The 26,603-nt window shown below is 40.8% G+C and overlaps 1 protein-coding gene across 1 annotated transcript; it reads left to right on the forward strand.

Annotated features, from left to right (window-relative positions):
- Positions 1-809: 809 nt before the first annotated feature.
- LOC145446742 (uncharacterized) lies at positions 810-25,008 on the forward strand. Its single transcript, XM_080325097.1, has 9 exons — positions 810-930; positions 3,206-3,374; positions 3,581-3,702; positions 16,579-16,620; positions 16,693-16,821; positions 16,953-17,184; positions 17,244-17,445; positions 23,193-23,331; positions 23,647-25,008. Exons 1-9 carry the CDS (start codon positions 810-812, stop codon positions 24,861-24,863), a joined length of 2,373 nt encoding a protein of 790 aa, XP_080181223.1. The 3' UTR covers positions 24,864-25,008.
- The last annotated feature ends 1,595 nt before the right edge of the window (positions 25,009-26,603 follow it).

Consider the following 26,603-nt stretch of genomic DNA (forward strand, 5'->3'; position numbering starts at 1 on the left):
GGGCTTTACTCGACTCTAAGGAAAATTGAATGTTGATACTCCATGAAAACAGCCCTGATTGGAGGATTAAACTACTTCTACTTGACAAACTGATATATAAATAAACAGCGGAAAGTAAGTAAGTAGATCACAAAATATTACGAAGTAGAAGTAGAAGTAGCGGGGAATATGATCTACTTGAGTAAGTACCCAAGGTGCGGAAAACTACTTGAGTACTTCAAAAAAATAGTTGTACTTCGTTACTGACCACCTCTGATTTAATCACCGATATTCAAAGCTTATTTGCAATTAAGCGATTGGTATCATGCTGCTGCTCCTCGACCGAAAATACGATGACAATTTTCAAGGTGAAAATTTAGGGTTCCCCGAAGGCTCGCAGATTATCAAAAGGGTTCCCCGAATGTTCAACGTTACAAAACACGTTCATAAGCACTCTATGCGAATTTGAAAACGATGTTATCCCATGTGAGGGCGACTGTCGACCATAATACTGCAACGCCGAGACGGTGGAGGAGGCTGTCCGACTGTCCGGACAACGCAACATTTTTAAATGAAAAAGGCACTTGTTGCCTTATAACAGTTACCGTGGACCGTGGTGCCGTCCTAATTTTGCACAAATATAAGACTGTCACTCGGACGCTGACGAACTGACAAGTTGTATAGTCTGTGACATCGTCGAATGAAGTACACTTAAAGCATAGGCTCTAATTACGATCTATTTTCAGCTCACTGCGGTGGAAAACGCATTTTCGTATCATGAACTCGTAGGCAGGGGAAATTTGTGGAAGCAATTAAATTCTCATCGCATCATGCACAAGATCATTTACTTGTTGACTGCATGTGGAGCAGCAGCAGCTGGAACACTGAGAGACGGGATGAAATTAGAGTGGACTATCGGTCTACTCACTGTATTTTTAATAAGTGTGGAAGGTAAGACAGTATATAAGGTAAGTTGAAAACAAATATAACAATCATCGCTCACATGGGTTAAACACCACAACAGACGATTGTGAAGGGACGAGAGGCTCTGATATACATGCACAGTAGGCTTGTTCAAAAGTAACTGTTTTTCTCGATTCAAGCCGGTCACCTCTTAAATCGTCAGGTTGCAGTAGAAAACCTTGCTCACCAAATTTCACTCGATTCTAACAAGTATAGGACTCCGCAGATCCAATTAAAATTTTTAATTTATTATGGAAAATAAAAAAAAAAATTCCAAATTTTCCTGCCAACCCCATGAAATTGTTGAGCTGTCTTCAAAGACGTTGCAAAACAAATTTGAGTCAATTCCGACCAGTAGAAGCGGAGTTATGTGAGTTTTTCGTTGATAAATCGCGGATTATCCACCGATCCAGAATAATCCGAGGATTATCATCAAAAAACTCACATAACTCCGCTTCTACTGGTCGGAATTGACTCAAATTTGTTTTGTAACGTCTTTGAAGACAGCTCAACAATTTCATGGCGTTGGCAGAAAAATTTGGATTTTTTTTTTAATTTTCCATAATAAATTAAAAATTTTAATTGGATCAGCGGAGGCCTTTACTGGTTGGAATCGAGTGAAATTTGGTGAGCAATGTTTTCTACTGCAACCTGACGATTTAAGAGGTGACCGGCTTGAATCGAGAAAAAAAAGTTATTTTTGAACAGCCCTAATGCACAGTGTGCACGTTTTTATTTGTAAATATTACACGGAGTGAAAATGGCGGTGCTAGAAAGTGCCGACATCAAATTCTCGAAGAGCCAGACGCCATCATAAAATCAATAGATTCCAGACCCCTTCCTGCTTCACGGCAGACTTTACGTTCTTTACGTGTCTGGGTTGCTGAGTCATATGACCTACGTCGAACCGTAAGCAAAGAAGTGACCTAAATGATATATATAGTTCAAGCTGATCATTATAGAATATAAAATAGCTGTCCTTTTGAGTAAATTGGTGATATCCATGATCTTGGATAGCAAGTTACAATATATGTACCGTAAAAGTAAGATATCTCAATTATAAATTGAAGCCTGTCGTGCAGACAATTCCTAGTTTATTTATTGAGATTAAATTAGGAAGGACATGTGTATAACTGTGAGTTAACCTAAAATTGTGTAAAAACCTGCTCAATTTAACAACTATATTCATGAAATATATTTTTCAGAGTATAGAGAGAGGGAGGAATGACAGTTTATTCGGTATGCATCATGAAGTTTAGAAACGTTATCAAAACAAGCATTTTTATTCATGCGAAAATCCGCGTAAACGGCTTCATGCTCTGCCAGATAAAAATTATATGAGAAATTGGTAACAAAAACATGTTTTATGTTTTTAACTGATTTGGCACTATTGTGCATAGTAGCATACATTTGAAGAGCTTTTTGGAGGTACAGAACTTCAATATACAATCGAATAGTATATTCATATTGAAATGAACCCGGATATTTTCGGCTGACACTCGTCAGGGGTAATCGTCAGCAACTGGTAGAGAATTGGAAAGGACCTTACATACGATTGTTGATATACAATGTTCTTTCCAATTCTCTACTTGTTGCTGACGATTACCCCTGACGAGTGTCAGCCAAAAATATTCGGGCTAATTTCCATATGAATATACTAATCAATAGCAGCAGACGTATTCATCCAGACCAAGAAAAGAGTCCTATTATGAACCTGAATGAGGCGTAGAGGTAAATTGTTATTACTAAATAAATAAGGAAACATGACACGTGACAGTATGCAATGAATAACATAAGCATGGCGATGGTGACGCGAAAAAGTTCCAAATCAAAACCATGTTCGGGCCTTTAAAGTGAGCCTCAAGGCACGCCATGTATACTGTGGATCCGACTACCATGTTCGTTAGGCATAACGTTTAATCATTGAAGTGCTTATCAATGGGATTCCTGCCTTCGTGACTTTTATGAAAAATAAAACATAATCGCCTAACCACCTCGACTACAAGAAATGTGAATATGATGTTCGTGTCGCAGAATTAAGTCTCAACACGGAGACACTACGTTTTGACATGTTTTGTCAGCGGCAAAGCAGTCATTGCATTTGCAATGGTCAAAATGAATTATGAGGAAAATGCTGCCACCAAAAATGGTAGATCGCAACCGTCGTGAATAGGCTTCAGAAACAAGAACGACAAAATATGGTCCTTCCACACCGAGCCTATGTAAAATTTGTCTCGAGAAAATTCTGTAATGATAATTGCAGGGTGTCCACCTCATCCAGAAGGAAAAGAAAGGCCCACTGAAGACGAATTGCAAACACATCTAGGGGATTTTTTCAAGTCATGCGAAATCACCAAAAGTTATGAATTGGTGATAAGCAAGAACTGGGATACGATCGTTAACTGGTACTCTAGTACTCTAGCCAAGTGCAAGTAAGAATCTCGATCACAGTCGCATGCTAATGGAGTGGACCATATTTTTATACCAGTGCTGCATACTCACATAGCGATGTCGACTTCGGTACAGGTGAGGCGGCCTTGCCCGCAAATAGCTTGATCGACGAGATAGGCTTTGTATGCTACTGCAGGGTGATTTCATGTTCCCGAAACAGAAATGATTTTGATGCATTTTCACGTAGAGTTGACATCGAGTGCTGGATCAACAATACGCTTACGATCGATGGAGAGACAAATCAGAATGACACCGAAGAGGTCGAAGAATGTGTCAGAAAGTGGCCCGATTTTAAAGATCGATCCAGCCGTGAGGAGACTTTTACGTATTCCCGAATTATACCTACCCTTCTTATGAGCAACTTCGTTCGTTTTGCACACAGCTAATCGTATGCTATAGCTCTATCACGATTGTAAAAAATAATTGCAAACTGCTAATGGCCGGCCATTCACAACCCTAACCGTTCTATGTAGGTTTATACGCGATACCGGGATACCGCAGTTTTTACACGTGGTGTTATCCATGGAATTAATATCATTTTTATTAGTATTGTAGAAATATAGTGGCGCTTATGACGTTTGAAGGTCTGGTGCTCTACGTTCTGTAATTCCCCCGTTACAAAATACCTTGGAAATTAATCGAGCGTGACAATATGGATTATAATTACAGCGATCTATGAAATGAGATCATGAACTCCAGCGACCGGGGATATTAATACTTCAGCCAAAACTAAAAGGTTATATGTCGTGAATACCCGAAAATTACGACTATGACAGGGTTCAATAATAAATTACCGTTGAAAATCATATTTGGAGCAGTTGAGAATAAAATCGTCGACAGTTTCAGAGTGGAATGACTACAAAACCGGGTATCTGAAAAGCCAATTCTTGGAGAATGAGCGTTTAGCATAAATTTGTCAGAGCTATAAAAGACACGAATCCATGAATTCTACGACGGGCGCAAGAAGTTGCGTGTTAACTGAAAAGTTATCTAATAAGCTCTAAATCAGGGGTTTTCACCGGTGGGTCGCATGAGCATTTTGAGGTAGGCCACGGGGATATTCGAAAAATTGTGGAGTTGGTGGATGTTTAGTTGTATTTGTCATATTATTCCCGCAAAGATATATTCATATTATCAAATTATACACACCAAGCTCTTCATTTGAATCAGATAAATGAGACGTAGTGATGTATAGATGTAATGATGTAATAAGTACATGTCGTCGAAATGTAAGGCAGACGATGGCGTCTGTTTTTCCTGGCTGCAACTATATGATGGCAACCCTCGACTGACAGCAACGATGAAAATTTCGATTTTATAAAAACTAGAACATAATTCTGGAGTAGCCAAGTATTCCGTCAGAAAATTGGGACTAAAGTGTATTGGGTGTAGATTTAGATAAACGGTACCGCGGTAGGTCGTAATATTGTAACATAAAAATAGTCACAATCGCAATTTATGATCCATTTCTGGTGAAAATATACGCAACGAATCGCGGATTTTCCGCAGCGCATTAATCTGTGGAGTTGGCCATGAATTGACTGTATCATTGGAATGATCCATTTCTGGTGAAAATATACGCAACGAATTACGGATTTTCCGCAGCGCATTAATCTGTGGAGTTGGCCATGAATTTACTTTATCATTGGAATTAATGTTCTGGTACAGCAGAGGTTCTTAACCTTGCCTCCAGCGCACCCGAAGGGGCGCTGGCGATTTTGAAGGGGGCGGAAACGCTCAGGGGAAAAATGGGGGGCACTGGGCTCAGGGGGGCGGTATGGGGGGCGCTGGAGATAAATGACTTCGCAGTAGATGATGTGGTGGTAGGACATTACCTTAGTGAGTATTCAGAGCAAATTAACACCGAAAACTTCGTTATATATAGCCTACAAAAGACATATAGGTTTAATTGTCCAATTATAGGCCAGTGAAGAAATACCAATTTGAAATCGTGTGCGTCTTTTAGTTTAGTACGATTGGGCGACAGGGATATCTAAAACTAGATATTCCTGTTGGGCGATATCCCTGTTGGGCGATTCTATATTTTTGATATAGCAGACAGGAGATCACGAAATAACATCATGCAACGAAGTCATACCAACGGGTTCGCCCGCCCAAATATGTTTAATTATTAATTACGGGACCAATCAATCACAAATCACTCAGCTGTACCGGTAAATCTGTTTACGTGAGAAGAGAGAGCATAAAAATTGATATCAATATACATGCAATTCCCGATTATATTGACCAATTCAATCAATAATTATTGAAACTTTTCGCGCTTTGCGCGTTTAGATGAGAATAGCTGGCTCAGTAAATGGACAGTGGACTGGACACCCAATGTAGATGACTATAGTATCAGTAAATAGCGGATAGCAGAAGGGGGGTCTTGGGGCGAAGCCCCCCGGAAGTTTGGTGTATCACCCGATGGGGGCCCAAGACCAACGTTTTTTTGGGGGGGGGGGCTGACGAAGTGCTGTTACGTCCCTGGTAACGAATTAATTGTACCTACGGGCACGCCCGAATATGTTTAATTATTAATTACGTGCCCTTTATTTTCGCCATACGACAGCTCACTCAGCGTTACTGGTAAATCTGATTTCGTGGGCTGAGAGGATCAAAAGTTTATAGCGGCTTATATATGTAGCTACCACCTATTCATTCATGCATTATAGAAAATTTTGGTACCTAGGACGACCAGGCTACACAAACTTTGCTGACCATCGAAATCACGCTACGGGGTTCTTGGGGGCGAAGCCCTCAGAAGTTTGGTTTATCACGCTATGAGTGCGCAAGGCAATCGTTTTAGGGGGTTGACGAAGTGCTGTTACGGCCCTCCCTCTTACTCATTGTATTTATTACATTCCTTACAATATGAGGTTGGGGGGGGGGGGGGCGCTGGAGCACGATAATTTTGGAAAGGGGGCACTGGAGGAAAAAAGGTTAAGAACCACTGTGGTACAGCAACGGCAGTAGTTACACGACATGCACAACTTGCGAACAAAACTCCTTTATGCACTTCTCTCGCATATTCCATATTCACTGATATCATGTTTGAAACTGCTTGAACCCTTGAAGCTGGCCCGTTTCGTTATCACGGCTATGCTTATTCCCCGTCAGGCACGGATTTAATTGGTGTGCTCGTCGCGCCATAATGTCGTTAGTAGTATACATGCTATATGACTGAGGTCTTGAAAATCACGCATGCTGATTACAAGCGCGCACGGAAATGCTACAAGAACGGCTCGCGTGTTTATTCCTACTACATGTAAATAACTATAGCGAATTGGTATCAATCTATTACGATGCATGCATGTACTGAATTTGAATATGTTCCATTTGTCCGTCATGCGATATGAAGGAAGAGTCTGTTCCAAAACCTCCAGCTTGCAAATGATTCTAACGTTATCAAATTAAGCATTTTTATATTGGTTGTCATTTTAAGTATAAAAATCCTAGGTAACCAGAGACACATCGGTATGAAAATCGTCCGCTCCAATTTATCGTCGTCCCAGGCAATATTCAGAAGCGTTTTCCAGCCCTATATCGAGCAGAACTCTAAGAATTTAGCCACAGAACAGTTTCAACCCGAAAATGGGCAACAGACGAAAAAAGGTCGAAAAGCCCCGCTCTAAACGAAAGATTTCACCCCTCACAATACTGTTTAGCATCTGTACGCGATAAGCGAATAGCAGGCTACCTTGCACAAAACAGAATTCACACAAATCCGAATATTATGCCCAATTTTGAACAAAAGCACCAGAGTTGCATAATATTCCAAGGCTAACACAGAAAACAACTAAAATGCACCATGTACTAGTACAGCTGTAGGCTTCTATATACAACGCTTATCGATGTCTCAAATATAAAACAAAAAGCACCATTTTCAACACATACCTTGTTTTTCACAAAGAATAGCAGTAAGCAGTCTGGTAACGTTGCGCCGTGATTACAAGCAGGGCTGCAGCCAAGTCACAAAGTTCCGAGTCGCAAGTCAATCTCAGTTTTATAGTTTTGACCCGAGTCAAGTCGAGTCATTTTCAATTCACCACCGAGTCAAGTCCGAGTCCAAGTCAGTGATTACAGGTTCGAGTCCGAATCAAAGTGTTGTGACTTACTATTCTTCGAAGCAGGACCGAAACAGCACTTTGTCAGTCCCCACCCATATGCTGGTCTTGGGCCCCTCATTGGGTGATACTCCAAACTTCCCCCACCATGCTATACGTATTTTCCGCTACGAATCAGCGAGATTCGTTGTACTGTTCAGTTAATCAGCTAGTGTGGCCTAACCGCGGCAATTCTAGAATTCATATTGAATCGGTCAATATGATCGGGAATTGCATATATAGGTTAGGGTTGCCATACGTCCGGAATTTCACTGTAAATACTGCGTCTGGGAGGAAACTCTAAGCTATGCCTAAATGTCTGGAATTTTCAAGGCTTGAAGTAGGCTCAATTTTGTTTTTGTAAATCAACATAAATACCAGTGGCGGCTCGTCCTATAGGGCAACTGGGGCATTGCCCCACCTAAAATTCTGTTCAATAACAATTTAACCATTTATAGACGCACAGCAATCAGTATATACCGAGATCACGGCGAAACCCGCATTATTCTTGTGCTTTCGCTAACAAATGCCCATACATAGCGAAGTCTCTGCGAAAATCGAATTCTCTTCTGTGTTTTCGCTTTGTGAATGCCTAGCCGGGGCTTGCCCCGGTAGCGCTCATAACAAGCTTTCACTATCTATTCTCTCAAAGCCGCGCACAATAAAGAAACGGTGATTTACTCTCTCCTATTCGTAAAATGGCCGAGCAAGTGGGGCAACTATGCCTGTCGCCCTTAAGGTGTGATGTAGCAATCGTATCTATATCTGAACTCGGTTGCCGTGATATGCGTTGACTCGACCTTTGCTGGTATATGTCGATTTTGACGGTGTTTCGCACCATGATAATTCTTGAAACTTGGTACGATATGTCGTGAAGGTAGTATTTAGCACTGCTCCAAGTTTCAGGCTTGCTACTCAAAGATAAGGGTGGTAATTTCGTTTCCGAAGTTCAGTGTGTGCTGATCTATCATGTACATTGTACAGCAAACAGATTTTACTCAAAAGCCGGTATTGGTCTCCATTGATTTTGACGATGTTCCATACCGAGATCGGTCATGATATTTGGCACAGTAAGTCTTAATGTTAGTATCGACCGCTGTAATAAGTTTCAAGTTTGTCACTGAACTATGTGGGTGGTAATTTCGTTTCCAAAGTCGAGTGAGAGCTGACTCTTCATTTATCGCTAACAGATTTACGCAAAAGCCGTTATTGGTCTCTATTGATAATAACGATGTTCCATACCTAGATCTGTCATGAGCTTTTGCACGGTATGTCTTGATTTTAGTATCGAACGCGGTGCCAAGTCTTAAAGTTGACGCTCAATGATTGAGGCAGTTATTTCGTTTTCGAGGTCGAGTATGGTAGAGATGCGCGCTGATCTGATACTTAGCCTACCTACATCATTGCGGATCTCACGGAAAAGCCGGTGTCTGTCTGTGCTAATCTAGTCTGCGTTCCATAACGAGATCGGTGATGATATTTCCAATGGTATATCTCGATGATCGCATGAAACAGCTAACTAAGATTCTCGGTTTGCATTCAAATATTCACATAATTTTATGTTCGCCAATGTGCATTTCACTGTGAAATTGTGGCCTTCAAACCATTTGCTTACAATCCCCTGTCAAATGCGATAGCTATTTCATTTTCGATGTCGGCTAACAGCTGATCATTCGATCAGCCTATTCCTCGATCTATTTTACTCAAAGTTCGGTGTTCGTCTGTTTGTATTGATTTTGACAGTGTACCATGCCGGAATGGGTTATGAGATTGCGAATGCTACTTCTCGATGATTTCATGTAACAGTATGCTAAGTTTACGGCTTTCATTCATGTATTTATTGATTAATATATTTTCCAACGGCGATTTGGCAGCAGACAGTAAGCCGTATGTGTTGCGTCACAATCTCCAGTTTCAAGGCCAAAATGTACTATGTTGTTCCGAGACCGAAGTTCCGAGGCTGCTGTCCTTAGTTCTTCAAAGACCATTCAAATTGATGTTCTGGATTCAATATGACAGGCCCAATCTATGAGATAACAATTGCGTATGTGTCCGAAGTCGTTGACCTTTGCAGTTAGGCTTACGCAATCTCTCGAGTTCTAGTCATTGGAATTAGTCTGGTCAAGTCAAGTGCGAACATGAATCGTATTGAATCTTTGCTCCGTACGTAGGCTAGTTTACGCAGTTGCCTTTAGAGCGAAAATTAAAGGTCTAGAAGACTACTCCTTGTCGCTTCGACATATTCCTGTCTTTTCATTGTATCGCATTTTTGTGGTGTATTGAACTGATAAAATTGCTAATAAACCAATGATGATGATGATAGAAATTGTCCAGTCCATTGATCCAATCGTACGCCGGGTACCTCCGCTTTGGTTGCCTATCACCTGGTCGTAACTCGTAACCACCAGCTCAGTGGTCGTAACACACCAGGATCGTGTACGAAACACTTTCGGACGGCCTATCAATTTGCGTAATCTCTAACTCTACCATGAAATCATAACGCATGCTCCTAAGGATGACCTGATAATTGATTCGTGGCATAGGGACGATTCTTAGTTCACGTACATTATGTAAAATAATCCTTTGATTAAAAAAAAATGAATAAAACATTTGTTACCACACTTCAAGTCACGGCTCACCGGCAAACCTCTCGCGGCACCTACGTTAAAATCACTGTTGTCGGGAAATTCATGTGACCATCATATTAAAGTTACTCTTTTACGTTGGAAAACGCCATTGTGACGTCATGTTGATAAAAGTCGCTCGCAGCCCTTGCCCCACCACCCGATATTGTCACGAGCCGCCACTGATAAATACTATTATTTTTAGGCAGATTCATGCCATTTGAATTTTTTTTTCGCGCTGCGCGCTATTCAGTGCAACGTATATTGATATTATTATGTGAACCACGCACCGTCCTCGCAAAAAATGCAATCAAATATATTTAAAAATAACCATCATTTACTGAAATAAGTCTAATTGTAATCGCAATTATAAGATAACGGTGTATTCCTAGAGTTGGTCAAGGCCGTTTGAATGGTTTAGTCAAATACATTTATTCTAAACCTGGGGGTCGTTTGCCTTTATTCTGGGAAATGTTGGAAGCTACCAGGTTCCAAAATACAGGCCATGAGTATAAGTCTGGGCAAGCTTACCTTTTTTAGTAATGAGCCTATTATCTTTTGAGCTGGACCACGGAAGATTTTAAAATTGGAAATGAGATAGCGACCATAAAAGGTTGGAAACCCCCGGATGTGCACCTGCTGGTGCATTTTTTTGTAATATATGGAAAACCAATATTATTGACATCGATTAACCAATGGTGGGCCCAAGATCAGTGCTTTTTTGGACGGAGGGGGACTTAAAAATTGCTGTTTCGGACCCGGTTACAACACCCAACCAGAAAACCGTGCATTATAGCAGGGATGTCAAACACACGACCGGCTGAGCGGTAACGGATACGGTCCGGGCGCCCGACGATTTCATCCGGCCCGCGAAGAAATCTGTTGCAGACCCAAGCAATCAACAGAGCTAACATTAGAGATGGCCCAATTCAGAACCTATGTTCCACTCACACACTTCCTGTATGCAATCGATAGGTGAAACTTTGGTAGTGTGACGTCATATCGACTGACAATGTGCTCACACCTCATTGTAAAACCCGCCAGTGGTCGCTAAGGAATGTCCGGGATTTGAGCAACAAAATTATGGTAACCCAAATATACAGATTGCTATCAATTTTTATCCTCACTCAGATCCCCAAGTAGAGTGAGAAATGACCTCCTGTCTGCTATGACAAAAGATATTGAATTCGCCCAAACGTAGGCTACTAAACTAAAAGACGCGCACGATTTCAAATGGGTATTTCATCACTGACAAATATTTTTTCTCTGTGGGATGACATTTGTCTCGTGGGGTTCAGATTGCCAGGGCTGGAACATTCGACCACAGCTGTTTAGGCACCTATGGACAATTAAACACATATGTAGGCCTATATACATCGAAGTTTTCGGGCGGCAGTCCTTTTTGGGCGAAGTTTTCCCGCTGCAGATCGTTATGGCACACTTCTCGGAGTTGCATGTTACATGGCCGAAAACTTGATATGTCTTGATCCGTCGTGGTGCGGTAATGACCGACGCCGAAATGCAAATTTCTATAAATCATGCGCTATTTTTTTTTTTGGGGGGGGGGTGAAGGGTACCCAATAATTAAGACATTTGGCCATATTAAATTTGAAGAGGTTGCATAAATTTTCAAAAAAACTCTCAAAATTTATGTTAATTAACGAAAAATTTTGGGCCCCCTCGAGCTCAGGAGGGGTTTATAGGAAGCGGCAGTTACTGTCCTGCTTCGAAGTTATAATGAAATGTTTGTCTTTGCCGTCCTAGTCACGAGTCGCATGACTTGGTTCGAGTCATGCACAATGACTCGAGTCGACTCGAGTCAAGTCATATTATGTATTTGAATAAATGACTCGAGTTAAGTCGAGTCACAAAAGAAATCGTAACTCGAGTCAGACTCGAGTCATTACAACCCTGATTACAAGCCTTTAAATTCTTACATTTATAATATCATCAAAGTGATTACTATAAATTATATTCCTATACGCAGTGGTCGGGAACCTATGGCTCGCGAGCCATATATGGCTCTTTTGGGTAAAGATATGGCTCTTTAAGAAATTTTCAATTTTGCATTTAATATATCAATATTGAAGCAACTCGTTGCTAAATTTTCATGACGGCGATAATAATTATTCTCATGGCAGCATAAACATGTCTTTTAGAGATCAAGACAGTGGGCCACGTACCACCCTCTTTTCTAAATCCCCAAATTTAAGTTGTTGTCGCATCAGCGACTAACACCACTCGCGAATGCGATCTAACTGTAACGGGTGAATAACTGCAGTCACGTGCCGGGGTTTTCCCCGCACATGTTTTCGGTGACGGGCCCGGGAAATGTGCGGTTCTCGAAGGATTGTCTTTTAATTTGTTTATATTATTTTCGTTTAGAGCGAGTTAAATATTGTTAACCGTTCAATAAATGCTATTAAAAGTATGATGACTACTGGAAGAGCGACGTGTTAGCAACAAGACCGCTGAAGAAGAATTATAATAATGTAACAGTTCGCAGACCGCATCCGACATCAATCAGATAAGATAAAGTAACTGTTACACTAACCACCATCGCGCGCCTAGAAATCTTGGATTGCACGATACCTTGATTGACGAAAGAGAATAGCAGACAGGCCGAGTCGGCATTGCCGACACTTGTACGAAAATGCAGTTTTCAAATACACATTGTCTTCCTTCTACTGCGAGCAATAAAATGTCATGGAAGTGACATTCACAATTAAAAATTAAAACAACATTAAAACAACGCCATAGCTATCCATTTTCTTGATTGGTTAGTTGCTTTCGAGCACCGCCGTAAAATGTAGGTGTGTAACGCAACATTACGTTACGCCGAATATTTTAGAAGTCGCTATCGATACTTGGATTTTCAGAATCAACGCGACAATTACATTTGATTAATAACAGTGATCATAAATTATAAGCTATTTACGACGAGTTGCACTGTTACTCAGATGAAGCCTTAAGCCCTCTGCACACTGACCTCGCGACGCAACATCGCGAGTTGCGAGTCGTAAGTCGCGCAGCAATGCACACTGGTCCCGGTAGTGCCCACAAGCGGCAACTACAGCTCTTGCGCGTTATGTCCGAAGTATCGAAATGGATACACATTGCACAGCTCCCGATAGATCGCATAATGAATCTTTCGATGGGTATACATGGGTTTTTCAATGAATAAGATGACGTCTTATATGCACACACTTTTCTATTAACGAACCAATATCATATTTCAATGATGAAAACGCATAATCTGGGTGACCCAGTTGAACGCGCTATTTCCGGTTGCCGATCCAAATTTCTGGACTTCTAGCTGCAGCCTACTATTCTACACACACCAAGCCTTTCTGTATTCCATTGCCTCAGTGACTGCATCAACTGTCAAGCACTCATAGATTAATTTCTCGATATGATAGAGAACAACATTCAAATGCATTATAATTTTATTGTAAATATTCAAATATAACTCTGGGATTCTTTCCTTTTCAATCTTCGATTCGCCCTCGGGTATCAAGCATTGAAATCGATCCGTGGGTCTCGTTGATTCATTCTCCATGCATAGTCCATTTCTGACTTCTATAATATTAGCCTCTGCATTTCGTACCGAAGTCTGATAAAGAGGAGAATAGACGAAATCTAACATCAAGAATTACACTGCTGCTACCTAGTCAACAAAAAGGTTTTCAGACGTCGTGTACCGAGATGTACCGGTGTCTGACAGATACATCAGTGAACCCATGACATACCACGATTATATGTAGGCTACCTGCTTACCCAGTTTCAAACCAATGTACACGGAACAGGTTAAAATGAATCAGACAATCTATTAAATCCACCTGTAGACATAATGAGAGTTTCGCGGTATCGGTACTGCCGGTACTGGTTAGCCTTTGATAATTACCAAGTACCGGTACTGCTTAGTGCTTACAGTAGAATGCGTTCTTGCAGTTAAGCTTCAAGTTCTAAAATGGCCTTAAATCCGTCTAAACTCAATGAGGAAACAATTATAGATGCCAAAACACGCAATACCCGGACAAACTATTGCGGTGACATAGAGCTAACGATCAGTAACTGCTGACCAGTCGCTCGCAACTCGCGACGAAGTTGAAAATTTTCAACTTTGTCGCGCAGTTGCCCAACCCTGTCGCAGACGGCATGTTGCGAGTTGCCGGAGACTCCGGTCTGCATGGCCCAGTCGCAGACAGGCGCGATTCTCTCGTTTTATCGGGTCGCGAGCTCAGTGTGCAGAGGCCTTTACCTCTCCTTCGCGCTTTATTTACGAACAATAAATAAGAAAATTCCTTGATTTTGGGAATAAAAATGTTCAAAATGTAGTCATCGCATTATGTCTTATCGCATTGTACATTGTGTGTGACTTGTTCAGAAAAAGAATATAACCCAACGATGTTCATAAACATCGATAGAAGATACCAATAACCATTGACGGGTTCACACTTTTCTTCACTCATCCCTGACGACATATGAGGCACTGCCTCACTTGCCTCCCCTAACCACACGTCACTGACATATCATTCGGTGTGTATCAGAGTTTCGGATCAATTGTAATTTGTAATTGAGTTGAATGTAATAATTACATTTTTTCATGTAGGCCTATTTGTAATTGTAATTGAAGCATTTCTATTTTGTGTAATTGTAATTGTAATTTGATAAAAATTTTGCTCAATTACAATTTCAATTACATTTCTATGGAAACCTGACAATCACAACATAAAATAATCAATCAATCAATCATTTATTCGTTACACCAGTGGAAATCCGGTACGGACCAGGATGACGACGAGGGACCTTAAGGCCTTGGTACACAGTCGTCACCTGTAATATTTACATCGGTGTTCTATGCGTGCCGCGTTATAACTAGATAATTCAGCCATGCTAAACTGTTTCCCATACTTCAGTAGCAACAGAAAACTTTGTGAATTACAATATAGGCTAATCCGGTTGTTCTCAAACTGGGGGCGTGCCTCCCTTGGGTGGCGTGAATGCATCTGAAGGGAGGGAGCTCCGGTAAACTGGAGTTTTTTCCGCGCTTTGCGCGATTCACCTCCGTTTCATAGTTATGGCTCTGTGTATTGTCCGAATTTCATATTGGAGAATTCTCTCATCAGCAGTCATAACCTTCCATACCATCAAACTATCTGTAAGGATTGCTAACATTCTGGTTTCATTGTGTGATATGACGGTAAGGGGGGCACGGAATCTTTCACTGTCATAAAGGGGGCGTGTCTAAAAAAGTTAGAGAAACAGTGGGCTAAACTACATCTTAATATTTCAAAAATGGATGAACAGCAAATAAACTCTTCTGAAACCTGTGCCGAACCATTTCCTACACCACACCACGGTCAGAGTTTTATTTTTTAAATCTCTGACCAGTATACCGAGGCTTGCTGCAACAATTGCAAAAAGAAATTAAAATTTCCAACCAAGGCTTCATCAAACTTGATCACGCATTTGTTGAGATGTCATCCCAATCTTACTTCCAATCTTGGCCAAATTTACAGGGGCGAGAAATTTTCGCACCCTATAATGTTCATCAAATGCATTCTAACAGTTTCCGAGCAAGTGAAAATGTAAATGCGAACCAAAATGTTGTAATTCGTAGTTATCAGGAGGTTCTTTCCTTCTGCATTTATTTTAATTTTACACGTCTTATCGGTATCATCCTTATCGCTGACGCATTACCAATTACTTTTCATTATCCTCACTCAGCTCTGAGTAACCTATTCGTTTGCTTACATTTCATTGATTGTCCTATATCCTATTCGCTGTTAGTCTCTCAAACTTCTGGTTGTTAACAGTCGCTCGAAACATTTTTCTGTCTTTGTAGTTTTCAGTACTCATGATTAGGAGTTGGAGTTGGAGTTTTTTAATTAAAGGGTATTCTACGTACCATGACTGAAACATGAATAGCTTTAGATTGTTCCTAATTACGTCGCTACGGTTGTAAAAGAACACCTCTCTACCGAATCAATTGCATCTTTAACAGTAATTGTAATTATAATTTGATATTTTTAGCATTGAGTAATTGTAATTGTAATTGAAGCATGTAAGGGAGTAATTGTAATTGAACTGAATTAATGTAATTGACCCAACTCTGGTGTGTATGTACTGCTGTAGTGATCATGTTTGGCTCCACCTACCCATGTGGGCAGAAAAATATGGCGTACACTATGAATTCATTAGTGCTACCAATATGTCATGGATGTTCAATTGTGACGTAACGGTTGATTGACATGTATGGCTCTTTGGGAGTTACAATGGAAAATATTGGGCCAATATGGCTTTTTGGTCGAAAAAGGTTCCCGACCACTGTCCTATAAGGACCTCCGATGAGACGGACGATTGTGCCAATAAAACTATACGTAAGTAGGCTGCACCATCGGACGTTTCATTTATAATATCACCAACGTGATGACTATATATTATATTCCTAGTGACCCCCGATGGAACAAAAGATTGTGTTAAGACAATTATACGTAAGTATAGGCTGTACCGTCCATATCGGACTCCCCGCATTCTGCAGTGCTGTTAATTTTGGGTGTCTTTAGCCGATCGAGGCTGTTGGGATATCGACGGCGATGGCAATGCGTTCCAAGTAAAAACCAGGGGTCAATGTAGGAGATATAAAGAGCGCTGCTGCTTTCGAAGAGGAACATGTGAAGCTTGCGAATGCCCAGGTTTGTGAAATGAATATGGATAAATTTGTGTGCTTGTTTTATTGTTGTTTCAAAATATTGATAAAAGGCAAGTGATCATGATCATTGATCATTGATCAATCACTACTAATGAATGACAAATTCTAATACAGACCCCGACGCGGAAAGTCAAGGGAATTTAGATGATACACTTCTGCAAGAGACCACAAATGCCATTTCCCAGTCTGTTGAAGCTGGTGCTAGATCACTAATGCCACTTAATCCCTACTTGCCGAGTCTTCCACTTCAATGCATACCACCTGTGCCATTTCCTGGAAGTTGCAAGCCGCAAAGAAACGAGCCTTACGTCCTGAAACCACCACATAGCATACCGTACTGTGTGAGGTTTGTTACGTAATGACATATTTATAAAGTTGTCACTCCAACCAGTGCTCTGTATTAAGAATTCCGTGCAAAGCAGGAGATAACTCCAAGTATGACTCGAACCACAGAGCGTGCGGTGTGCAGCCAGGTTGTTACTTCGATGTTCCGTTGTTTGAATTGCGACAAGCCTTCGGACCAAAGGTTCTGCCTGGCGTTCCAGTTTGTCATTTCGCTATTCGAAGTAAGGCGTTTCGCAACCACGCAGATAAGGTTGTTGCAAAGGTAACTGAGCTTACTACAGTTTTAGGTTGTAATCTATGCCCATTGCCCATTGGTCATTATTAGGGCAAATTTTTGTTGCAGTCAAATCCGTGGAAAGTTGCATTTATTTTTCACAAAAGTTGCACTAAAAAGTAGCATTTATGGACAAGTTCCTTCAAATCATTAGGGTATAAGATACTCGAATGGATCCGTGTGCAAGGCACCGTAGCAAAACTCAGTGCTGGCAACTTTAACAAAATCAATAGCCTGAAAAAATTGACCCTGTAAAAATCAAATTTTCGGCTGTCCAGCCTGAATGTAGTCAAATCAGAAAGGACCTCAAATTTAAACGACAGTGAAATAATCAATCGGTCTATTTACATATAGTACCAAATATTTTCAGTAAAACGTTGGTTGCATGAAAAATCGCAAAAAGTTGCAAAAAATCGCATGAAAATTCGAAAACGTCGAAAAATTCGCATGAAAAATCGAAAAAGCTGCAGAAATTTTCATGAAAAAAATGGAGAAAAGTTGCAATATAAGATTCCTCCAAACAGCTTAAAACACCATACTACATAACTTCTGAGTATTTAGGAAGCTGCCGGAAGTCGTAAAAAAAAGTTGCAAAAGTAGCAAAATCTTGCCCTAGTCATACTCATATCTGCAAAGGTGGGAATTTCTGAATACAAGAAGTTGAGCCAAATTTTGTGATGCAGGGTCAGTCAATCAATCAATTTATTATTACCAATTTAATCATTTCAATACACCACAAGATTGCGATACAATGAAAAGATAGGAAGGTGTCGAAACGACTTGAGGTGGTCTTTGAAATCAGACACCCACCTGACATAGCTAGGCGATGTAAAATAGAGGCCTGCATACTGAATGAAAAGTATGAGAAGATAATATTATATATAAGGACAAGCGACAAAAGAGTTGGCATGCAGCATGAACTCGTCATATCCTATGGCATCTATGCAAATGTTTCCATTCGTAATTCATTAGGTGCATGCTAAAATCCATTTGAGCGACTAATTAAACAAATTACGCAGCCAGCATGGCAGTTTGAAGAGGACGAAGATTTTTCAGTAATTGACGTCAAAGATACATTGCAACAGTACCAGAAAATGTCGCCAAAACGGCCCAAGACCCCACCCAATAATACATTTCATGAAGACAATAAGGTCATTTTCTATCATCTTGCAATGCCTTTGCCTGTAGCTCTTCTATTGGCCTTCAAAGACACTAACATGGGCTTGATGAGTGATCATGATCATTTCCTAATGCAGTTGATTAGATCATGTAGCAGGGTTGGTTGGTTGATTTGAGGTATTCATGGTGTTTGTCGACTACTATGGTCATTTACACCAGGCCGATGTTCTTCATTTTTATTCCGTAACTGCCGACTTATTGCACGACCCACTTCTAGGCTTTTTGTAAAACACCGCTAACTCGGATGAGGTGGCGAGGAGGATGTAGCAGGGTGACGAGACTAGGATAAGATAACAATAAAGAGTGCGATGATGGTCTCTTGACGTACATTTATATCGCTATATATCCGCAAAATCGATTATTTTGCACATCTCTGCAGACCAGACTCACACCATATGTAAATTACTAATACGGTTCTGACGCCGTTCAAGTATTGCCTGCATCCTCCCTATGCCCGCCCACTATCTAATATATTTTGCATTATATGCGTAGCTACACATCGAGGTGATATGTGTACTCATTGTGGATTCTTACTTTCGTCTCATGTCCCTTTCGATAGGGTTACCAAAAGAGGACTCTTTTTCAAGTTACAATATGAGACATAAAAAAAAATTATACAGATATTGCTGATCGTCCGGTAGGTTGACCTTTATTATTCTCTGGGTATAGTCACCTAGCACTTAGATAAAAATAGGACGGATTGCGAAAAAAGAGGACATTTTGGGCATCTTTAGAGGACATTGTTGTTTTGTTGAAAAAGATAACATATCCTCTTAATTGAGGACAGAAAGTATCCTCTAACTAGCTCATCGTAATCTATAGTATTCTAGCCGCACAGGGCCTGTTCAATTATGAAAAATATAGCACTTAGCTTTTTAGCGTTAGAACTTTGAGCGTCAACCACCGTTGAAACTGTCTAAACAAAATACATGAGATATATTTCCCCTTTTTAAAAATTGTAGTTGTATTTATTCATACATGGTATCGTCCTAAAGAGATCTTCTGAGCACATGCACGTATAGACGATTTAAACCAGAGGTCTCAAACACGCGGGCCGCATGCGGCCCGCGAGACCATTTTGTGCGGCCCGCGACGGCATTTTGGATTTCGAAGTATTCGACAATGTTTAACTACCATTTTTGTAATTTGAGAACTCAATATTCGCTCTAAAATTACTTGAGAATCCTGAAACTATACTCATCAAACTTCACTAATACATCACTTTCAAAAGTTACCACGCAGCGGAAGATCAACTATTACGTGACATTACTTGTTTATGATGGTAAAACATGACCCGTTGATGATTCGTGACTAAAAATTGTGATTTGGACTTGGGCGCAACCTTCTGTAGAATTACTCGGACTCGTACTCGTCAGGTCAAGCGTTAGAATCAGAGAAGCACTTTTGTGACTCGGAATGCCGTGACTTGGTACAACCACGCACGCAACAAACCATGGTGTCCTATATGGGGTGGAGTGGTGGACACAAGCAAATCTCACGGCTCAGTGAAATTGGTCTACGTCACACTTTCTATTTGGTCAAAGGCAATTTGACGGTAATTTTCGACCGGCTTGCCGAGCATGAAATTTGATAAAACGGTTATCAATCGAAAGCTACCGCGGTACTGATTGCTAAAATTTATTCTGCTCGTGGTCCTGGAACCCCCCCCCCCCCAAATAAGCCTCGAATGTTGCATTGTAAGTGAGTTTGGTACATGGTTTGGTATGGTGACGCAGCAATGACGTCTGCAAGCCGGTGAGGAGCACCGCAAGCGGCAAGTGTATTGGCCTTTGTTGCGCAAGCGATTGAGCATTCACACTCTCACTCTCGTGCGCATTTGCTCCTGAGCTGCTCAGATGGCATGGCTACGTCACAATACCAAACCCACCGACAATGCAACATTCGAGGCTCATTTGGGGGAGTTCCAGGACCACAAACAGAAAAAAAAATTCGCAATCATTACTGTGGTAGCTTTCCATTGATACCCGTTTTACCAAATTTAATGCTGCGCAAGTCGTTCAAGAATTACCGTCAAAATGCCTTTGACCAAATGAGCCTCGACGTAGAACAATTTCACTGAGCCGTGAGATTTGCTTGTGTCCACACTCCACACCATATAGGACACTATGAACAAACTATCAAACTGGTATGAGAAATAGTCAAATATCAAAAGGTCGTAGTTTGCGTTGCGTAGCTTACTTGGATATCTAAGCAGGTAGGTATGACAACCGCCATTGACATTATGTTGCCCCTTTGATGTATAGTTGGTTACATCTTGTGTCATCATAGGTATCTTTATATATGTCATTATCGTCAATTATATGTGGCGAGTATTAACTAGTCGTAGCCTACGCTTCACAGCTGTAGCACCAATGGATTCTTCGGCGATTGCACATTAGGGCTCTTCAAAAATGACTTTTTTTCTCAAATTCTACTGGCTACTTGATAAAATTGTTAGGTTACCTAATTTAAGCCTACACACTAAATTTGGTTCAATTCCAACCACTAGCCGCATTGCTACAGGAGAAGAAAGTTTCGATTTATTAAATAAAATTAAATAATAAAAAAATGGAAAATTTTCTGTTCACCCCATGAAAGTGTTAGGTTGACTGTAGAAACGATGTTCACCAAATTTGGTTCAATTCCAACCAGTAGAAGTGGAGTTATTACCGTCGAAAAATTTTGTATTTGAATAAAATAGTATTTACGGTGACCGACTCTTTGTTTATTTATTATAGTTGTGCTCACCGTAAATACTATTTTATTCAGATCAAAATTTTTCGACTGCAATAACGCCGCTTCCACTGGTTGGAATTGAACCAAATTTTGTGAACATCGTTTCTATAGTCAACCTAACACTTTCATGGGGTGAACAGAAAATTTTCAATTTTTTTATTATTTAATTTTATATATTAAATCGAAACTTTCTTCTCCTGTAGCAATGCGGCTAGTGGTTGGAATTGAACCAAATTTGGTGTGTAGGCTTAAATTAGGTAACCTAACAATTTTATCAAGTAGCCAGTAGGATTTGAGAAAAAAAGTCATTTTTGAAGAGCCCTATTGCACATTTCTATTGCTATGGCAGAGTAGCCTATCCATTATGTTCAAGTTGCTAATGATCTGTTCCAACCAATGATATTTATATATTTGGTTCCAACATTTGAAAGCAAAATCAAACGCTGATTCTATTTGACTTGGGTAATGACAAGATCAATATAGCCTAGTTATCAGGAGTAAGCCTATGCCCGAAACCCGGAAATAAGGCCTACTTTGAAATACATTGAATTCCCCTAGTATTGGTGCTGCGGCCCGCGGCGCCATTAAAAAGTAGAAAATTGGCCCGCGAGCTCATTTGAGTTTGAGACCTCTGATTTAAACTAAGTGCACTGCAGCCTCTTTCTTCCCGGGATAAAATTAATATTTACGAGCTACCACATTTTTGCATACAATAATCTTGCAAATCCTTAATACAGTGTCCGATACAAATCCATATTTCCTGCCACCTAAACTACGGGCCTTATAATACGGTGTAGGTAACAATTCCATGACGTTATCTGAAATTGGGCGCTGGCGTAAACAAAAGTTGAGAACCGCTATTCCATAGCAAAACTATTGTTGGCATCTCACGATGCGGTCGAATTTTTCTGCGCGGAAACTTTGTACCACTTGGTATGTAGCAGCACGAACCCATATCTCTGCACCGTCCACAGGGCTCAGTGTCCAGTTTTTGACAGCTCATGAGAGCGTATTTACGACTGCTTCTCACAACTACTAATTACTTGCTTAAGTTGACTAGATTTTAGCGGCGCTATTCTAGTTCTACTTGAAGTAGTTTCAGGATGCTTTTAAAAGTACTACTTCTACTCGTATATGCGACAAGGCGGTGTGAACGGAACCACGCAACCGGGTATTCAAATTATATTCAGCGATACTTTCGTTGAAACATATTTGTCACTCCATATCTACAACTGTGCGCGAAGCGCAACGAAAATTTAGGATATTACATGACTTTTATAAAAATTAAATGTTGGTACTCCGTCAACACAGCCCCGAAATTCCTCAGGCTATCTTTCGTATTGGGAGATTAAACTACTTCTACTTGACAAACTGAAAATAGCGAAAAGTAAGTAAGTAGATCACAAAATATTTCGAAGTAGAAGTAGAGAAAATCAGATCTACTTGAGTAAGTACCAGAAGTAGAGGAAAACTACTTGAGTACTTCCAAGAAGTAGAAGTACTTCGATACTGACCACCTCTGTTTATACAACGGTATAAGTCTGAAGTAGGTTCTCGCTTCGTGTGCCATGGGTGTATTGTATAATCACACCCGAATATCAGGGTTGATACACAGGTGGAAAGACACACTCTCTTCGCTAAGAGTATAGTTTCCATGATGTATTTTCATGTTATGATGCTATGATGCAATCATCATCTTCAATCAGACTGACTTGACGACATCTCGATCCTTCGCTATACGGTTTGGTTTTGCATTAATATGCAGAACTTTGCTCTCCTTTGTATACATAGCACTGACGAGAATATTAATGTCGTTTCAGTTCGGGGCGTGGAATCCATATTTTACGAACTGTCTGCTAAACGAGTACAATGAGGAGATACGCAAAGGACCGATCGGATGTGAGCTGATTCCAGTACTGGAGACATTCCGCGTAACACCGAAAATGGCAGGCTGGAAAAGTAAGCGGCAGAAAGTCTGATTTTATTGTATTGCTTCTTATTGTAATATGTAGAATAGAGGGACAAACTTTTTGGTGTCTACAAACTTCTAAAACCAACGGAAATACACCTAAAATAAAGCATATCAGTGACAAATGGGATAATATAATCATGAACTCAGATGGCGTAACACCGACACCACAATCCCCCAAAGTGAGCGAATACACTTACTAAAGACAACTAAAGTATGCTCAATACCAATACAAGACTATAGGAAGTCAAATTCATCATCATATTTCTAAAATGAACCTAACAATTTAAATATTCTACTTGTAGGTATCAACAGCTATGGCTGCGCCTTGATCGACGCATGTTGGTTGTCGGGAAGAGGCTGCTTTTACCCAGTCGACATTTCTAACGTGAGAGTAAAGTCGGGGGAAAGAAGTATCTACGCCATTCAGAACGAGGTTGCGTATGGGCGACCAAGATGCCAAACCTTTGACGACAGTTCTCCAATCAATGCACTCAAGAGTTACCACAAGTGTTTAAGCGCGGGTTGCTCTGTAGACGAATCTATCACGCGAATGTATTACTCACATCTCTTCAGTATCGGTGAACAGCTACAAACTCAGAATCATTGGGATTACTGGGATGGCGTGGGAAAAGGCCTTGTGGGGCCATTTAATATCCCTGACGTGCTTGCAGAGTACGGATACGAAGGTGGAAACGGTGGAAAACCGATTCCGACGACACCAGCACTAACTACCAGTTTCGACCCGTTCGCGTTTCCCTTTGACATGCCTGGACCGCCATCTTCGAGTGGTCAAAGTTTTGCCCCACTTCCTTCGTCAAGTGGGGGTTCGGCGTGCGGTTTTGAGCATAAGTTGTACGGCGGAAGGCCATGCCCCCCAAAATTATATCCAGTCGGTATAAAGAAAGGCGCGTGTCCGTACAAACCGTTTTTCGTGCCGCGTTTCAAAAAGCTGGAGGGGAGCTTCGACGGCTGTTGCGATATAAACCTTTGCTACTTACCTAAAAAGGAGATTTCCAGAATGCACTCCGGCGCAGCCCATTACTACACGGAATGGACGATGTTTTCACCGTGCTCCGTCACCTGCGGGCCTGGTGTGAAAAAACGGTACAGAAAATGCGTGAGTGAAGATAGAAAATTCTGCATCGGTAATGTCGTCGACGAACAGCCCTGTGTCGGTACCTTCCGTGTATGCGGACAATGGTCACAATGGAGCCGTTGGACTCCGTGTCCCCGTAGTTGTTACCCTGGAGGAAATCAAGTAAGAACACGCAGGTGCTTGCCAAAAGGCTCCAAGTGTGATGGTCACGACGAGGAAGCGCAATCGTGCAATGAACACAGTTGTTCTGATAGCGGCCCTGGCAGCTGGACACCGTGGAACGACGAACCATGTTCGTACTTGCCATCACGACAGAAATGTCAAACAGGCAAGATCCGCTACTGCATGTATCAAGGTAATTTCGCAGGAAATTGCGTTGGAGCTTCCACACAGAGCCAGACGTATCCTTGCACAGCATGCTGAATCATTTTCTTCGCTGGATAAAAAAACGGGTTACAATGCGTCGGGGAGCGACAATTTAATAATTGCAATGTGGTTTGTTTGTCATTTTTGTGTTACCAAACACTTATCGCTCGTTTGAGTGTCCGATAGTTTGGTTGCAAATCGCAAGAAATAAAATTGCTCGTTTTTATTAGCGCCATGTGAAGCGTGTTGAATATCCTAGATACAATTACAGTGCAATGACATCAGATCGGAAATTTCCCGATAGTACTATAGGAAACGTTGGATTTTGAATATTTCAGCTTTTAGAAGTGTGGGCAATGGGCATTGGGCATGGTAGGTGGGCAACTGCGCATCTTCATTCTTTCGCGCAAATCGAACGCGTGCTACTCTTCAGAGGTGGTCAAAAGTTGTCCAGAAAGCTGCGACACCAGAATCTACTTAAGCACGAGTTGGAGAAGTACTTTTAAAAGCAACCTAAAACTAGTAGAAGTAGAATGAGCTGGCTTTACATCTACTCAAGTACGTAAGTAAGTATAGTTGTGAAAGCAGTCATAACACGTTCGCATGGTCTGTCAAATTAAGTAATGCGGAAGGTGCAGAGAGCTTGATACATATTGATGCATCCCTGTGGGTATATATTTTCGACAGCTCAACGATTCTAATCAATTGTTTACTTGAACATCCCGTTTCAGAAAATTACTTGGCATGGTATCCTCCCAAGTATTATGTTACGAAGTAGTATTAAAAGTAACGGGAAATAAGATTTACTTGAGTAAGTACTACAAGTAATGGGAAACTACTTGAGTACTTCGAAAAAGTAAAAGTACTTCGTTGCTGATCACCTCTGCTACTCTTCTCCGCATATGCAGCTGGGTACACGCATTCCACTCACCTTTGTTTAGCTTGAATCCGTTATATATGGATTCTATGTCTTCAACACCCGGTGGTTCGTGGTTGTAAATTCGCCGACTACTGCCGTCTGTGAGGTTCGACGTAAAATTCATCAATAGGCACCATAAACTCAATAATTGTTGCAACACAATAGATAACTCCGTCTTTTGCTGATGCTCTACAACTATCAGAAACGTGACAAATTTCTTAATGCAGTGCCATTTCGGAGGGATGCTGGTGCCCTGAATGATATTGACATTTCTGGAATGAAAACGACTGTAGCTTTCAAAAAATACCGGATGGAATATATTTTCAGTCTAGGCCGTCGGCTTGCAGCAACAAGCGAAAACATTGTTGTCGTTTGGATTATAATGTTTGCCAGACCTACTTGACATACTGAGCAAAATGTCGTGTAGTTCGGCGAGTACAGTATTTAACTTAGATTCTGCACTGCATAGCAGTTGTCTTTTTCCAATATTTAGTATAGCCGCGGGCTGTGAAAGTATAATGACAGTGTTGAGGAAAACAACGACAATTAATTGAATCGAAATGTCAATGTGCATAGATTTGGCAGAAAAGTAAATTCGATTATTGTGTTATTGTCATAGAAATATGGAAATATTAGGTAGCTATATCTAGGGTTGCAATCAAATCAAAAATCAATTTGAAACAAACATGTTTAAAATATGACCCATGTTTAAAATATGTTTATTATTATTTTTTAGGCATGACGTCACGCATCTTTAATTTTGACGCCACTGTTGATTGGCATTGACAATTGACAATATAGGGTAAATATGGCTCCATCGACGAAAAGGGCTTCCGATCCCTGTCATGAACACACCAAAATATCTTTAACCATGATTA

Source organism: Botryllus schlosseri, chromosome 9 (assembly GCF_051294905.1).
Source record: "Botryllus schlosseri isolate E-star chromosome 9, Bs_hap1, whole genome shotgun sequence".
NCBI lineage: Eukaryota > Metazoa > Chordata > Ascidiacea > Stolidobranchia > Styelidae > Botryllus > Botryllus schlosseri.

Bases quoted from the DNA above. Each gene is read 5' to 3' on its own strand.
- LOC145446742 (XM_080325097.1), top strand. From the start codon at position 810: ATGCACAAGATCATTTACTTGTTGACTGCATGTGGAGCAGCAGCAGCT. The intron at 16,621-16,692 runs GTAAGTATAGGC...GGGTGTCTTTAG, and splicing joins TTGTGTTAAGACAATTATAC to CCGATCGAGGCTGTTGGGAT. The intron at 23,332-23,646 runs GTAAGCGGCAGA...TTCTACTTGTAG, and splicing joins GAAAATGGCAGGCTGGAAAA to GTATCAACAGCTATGGCTGC.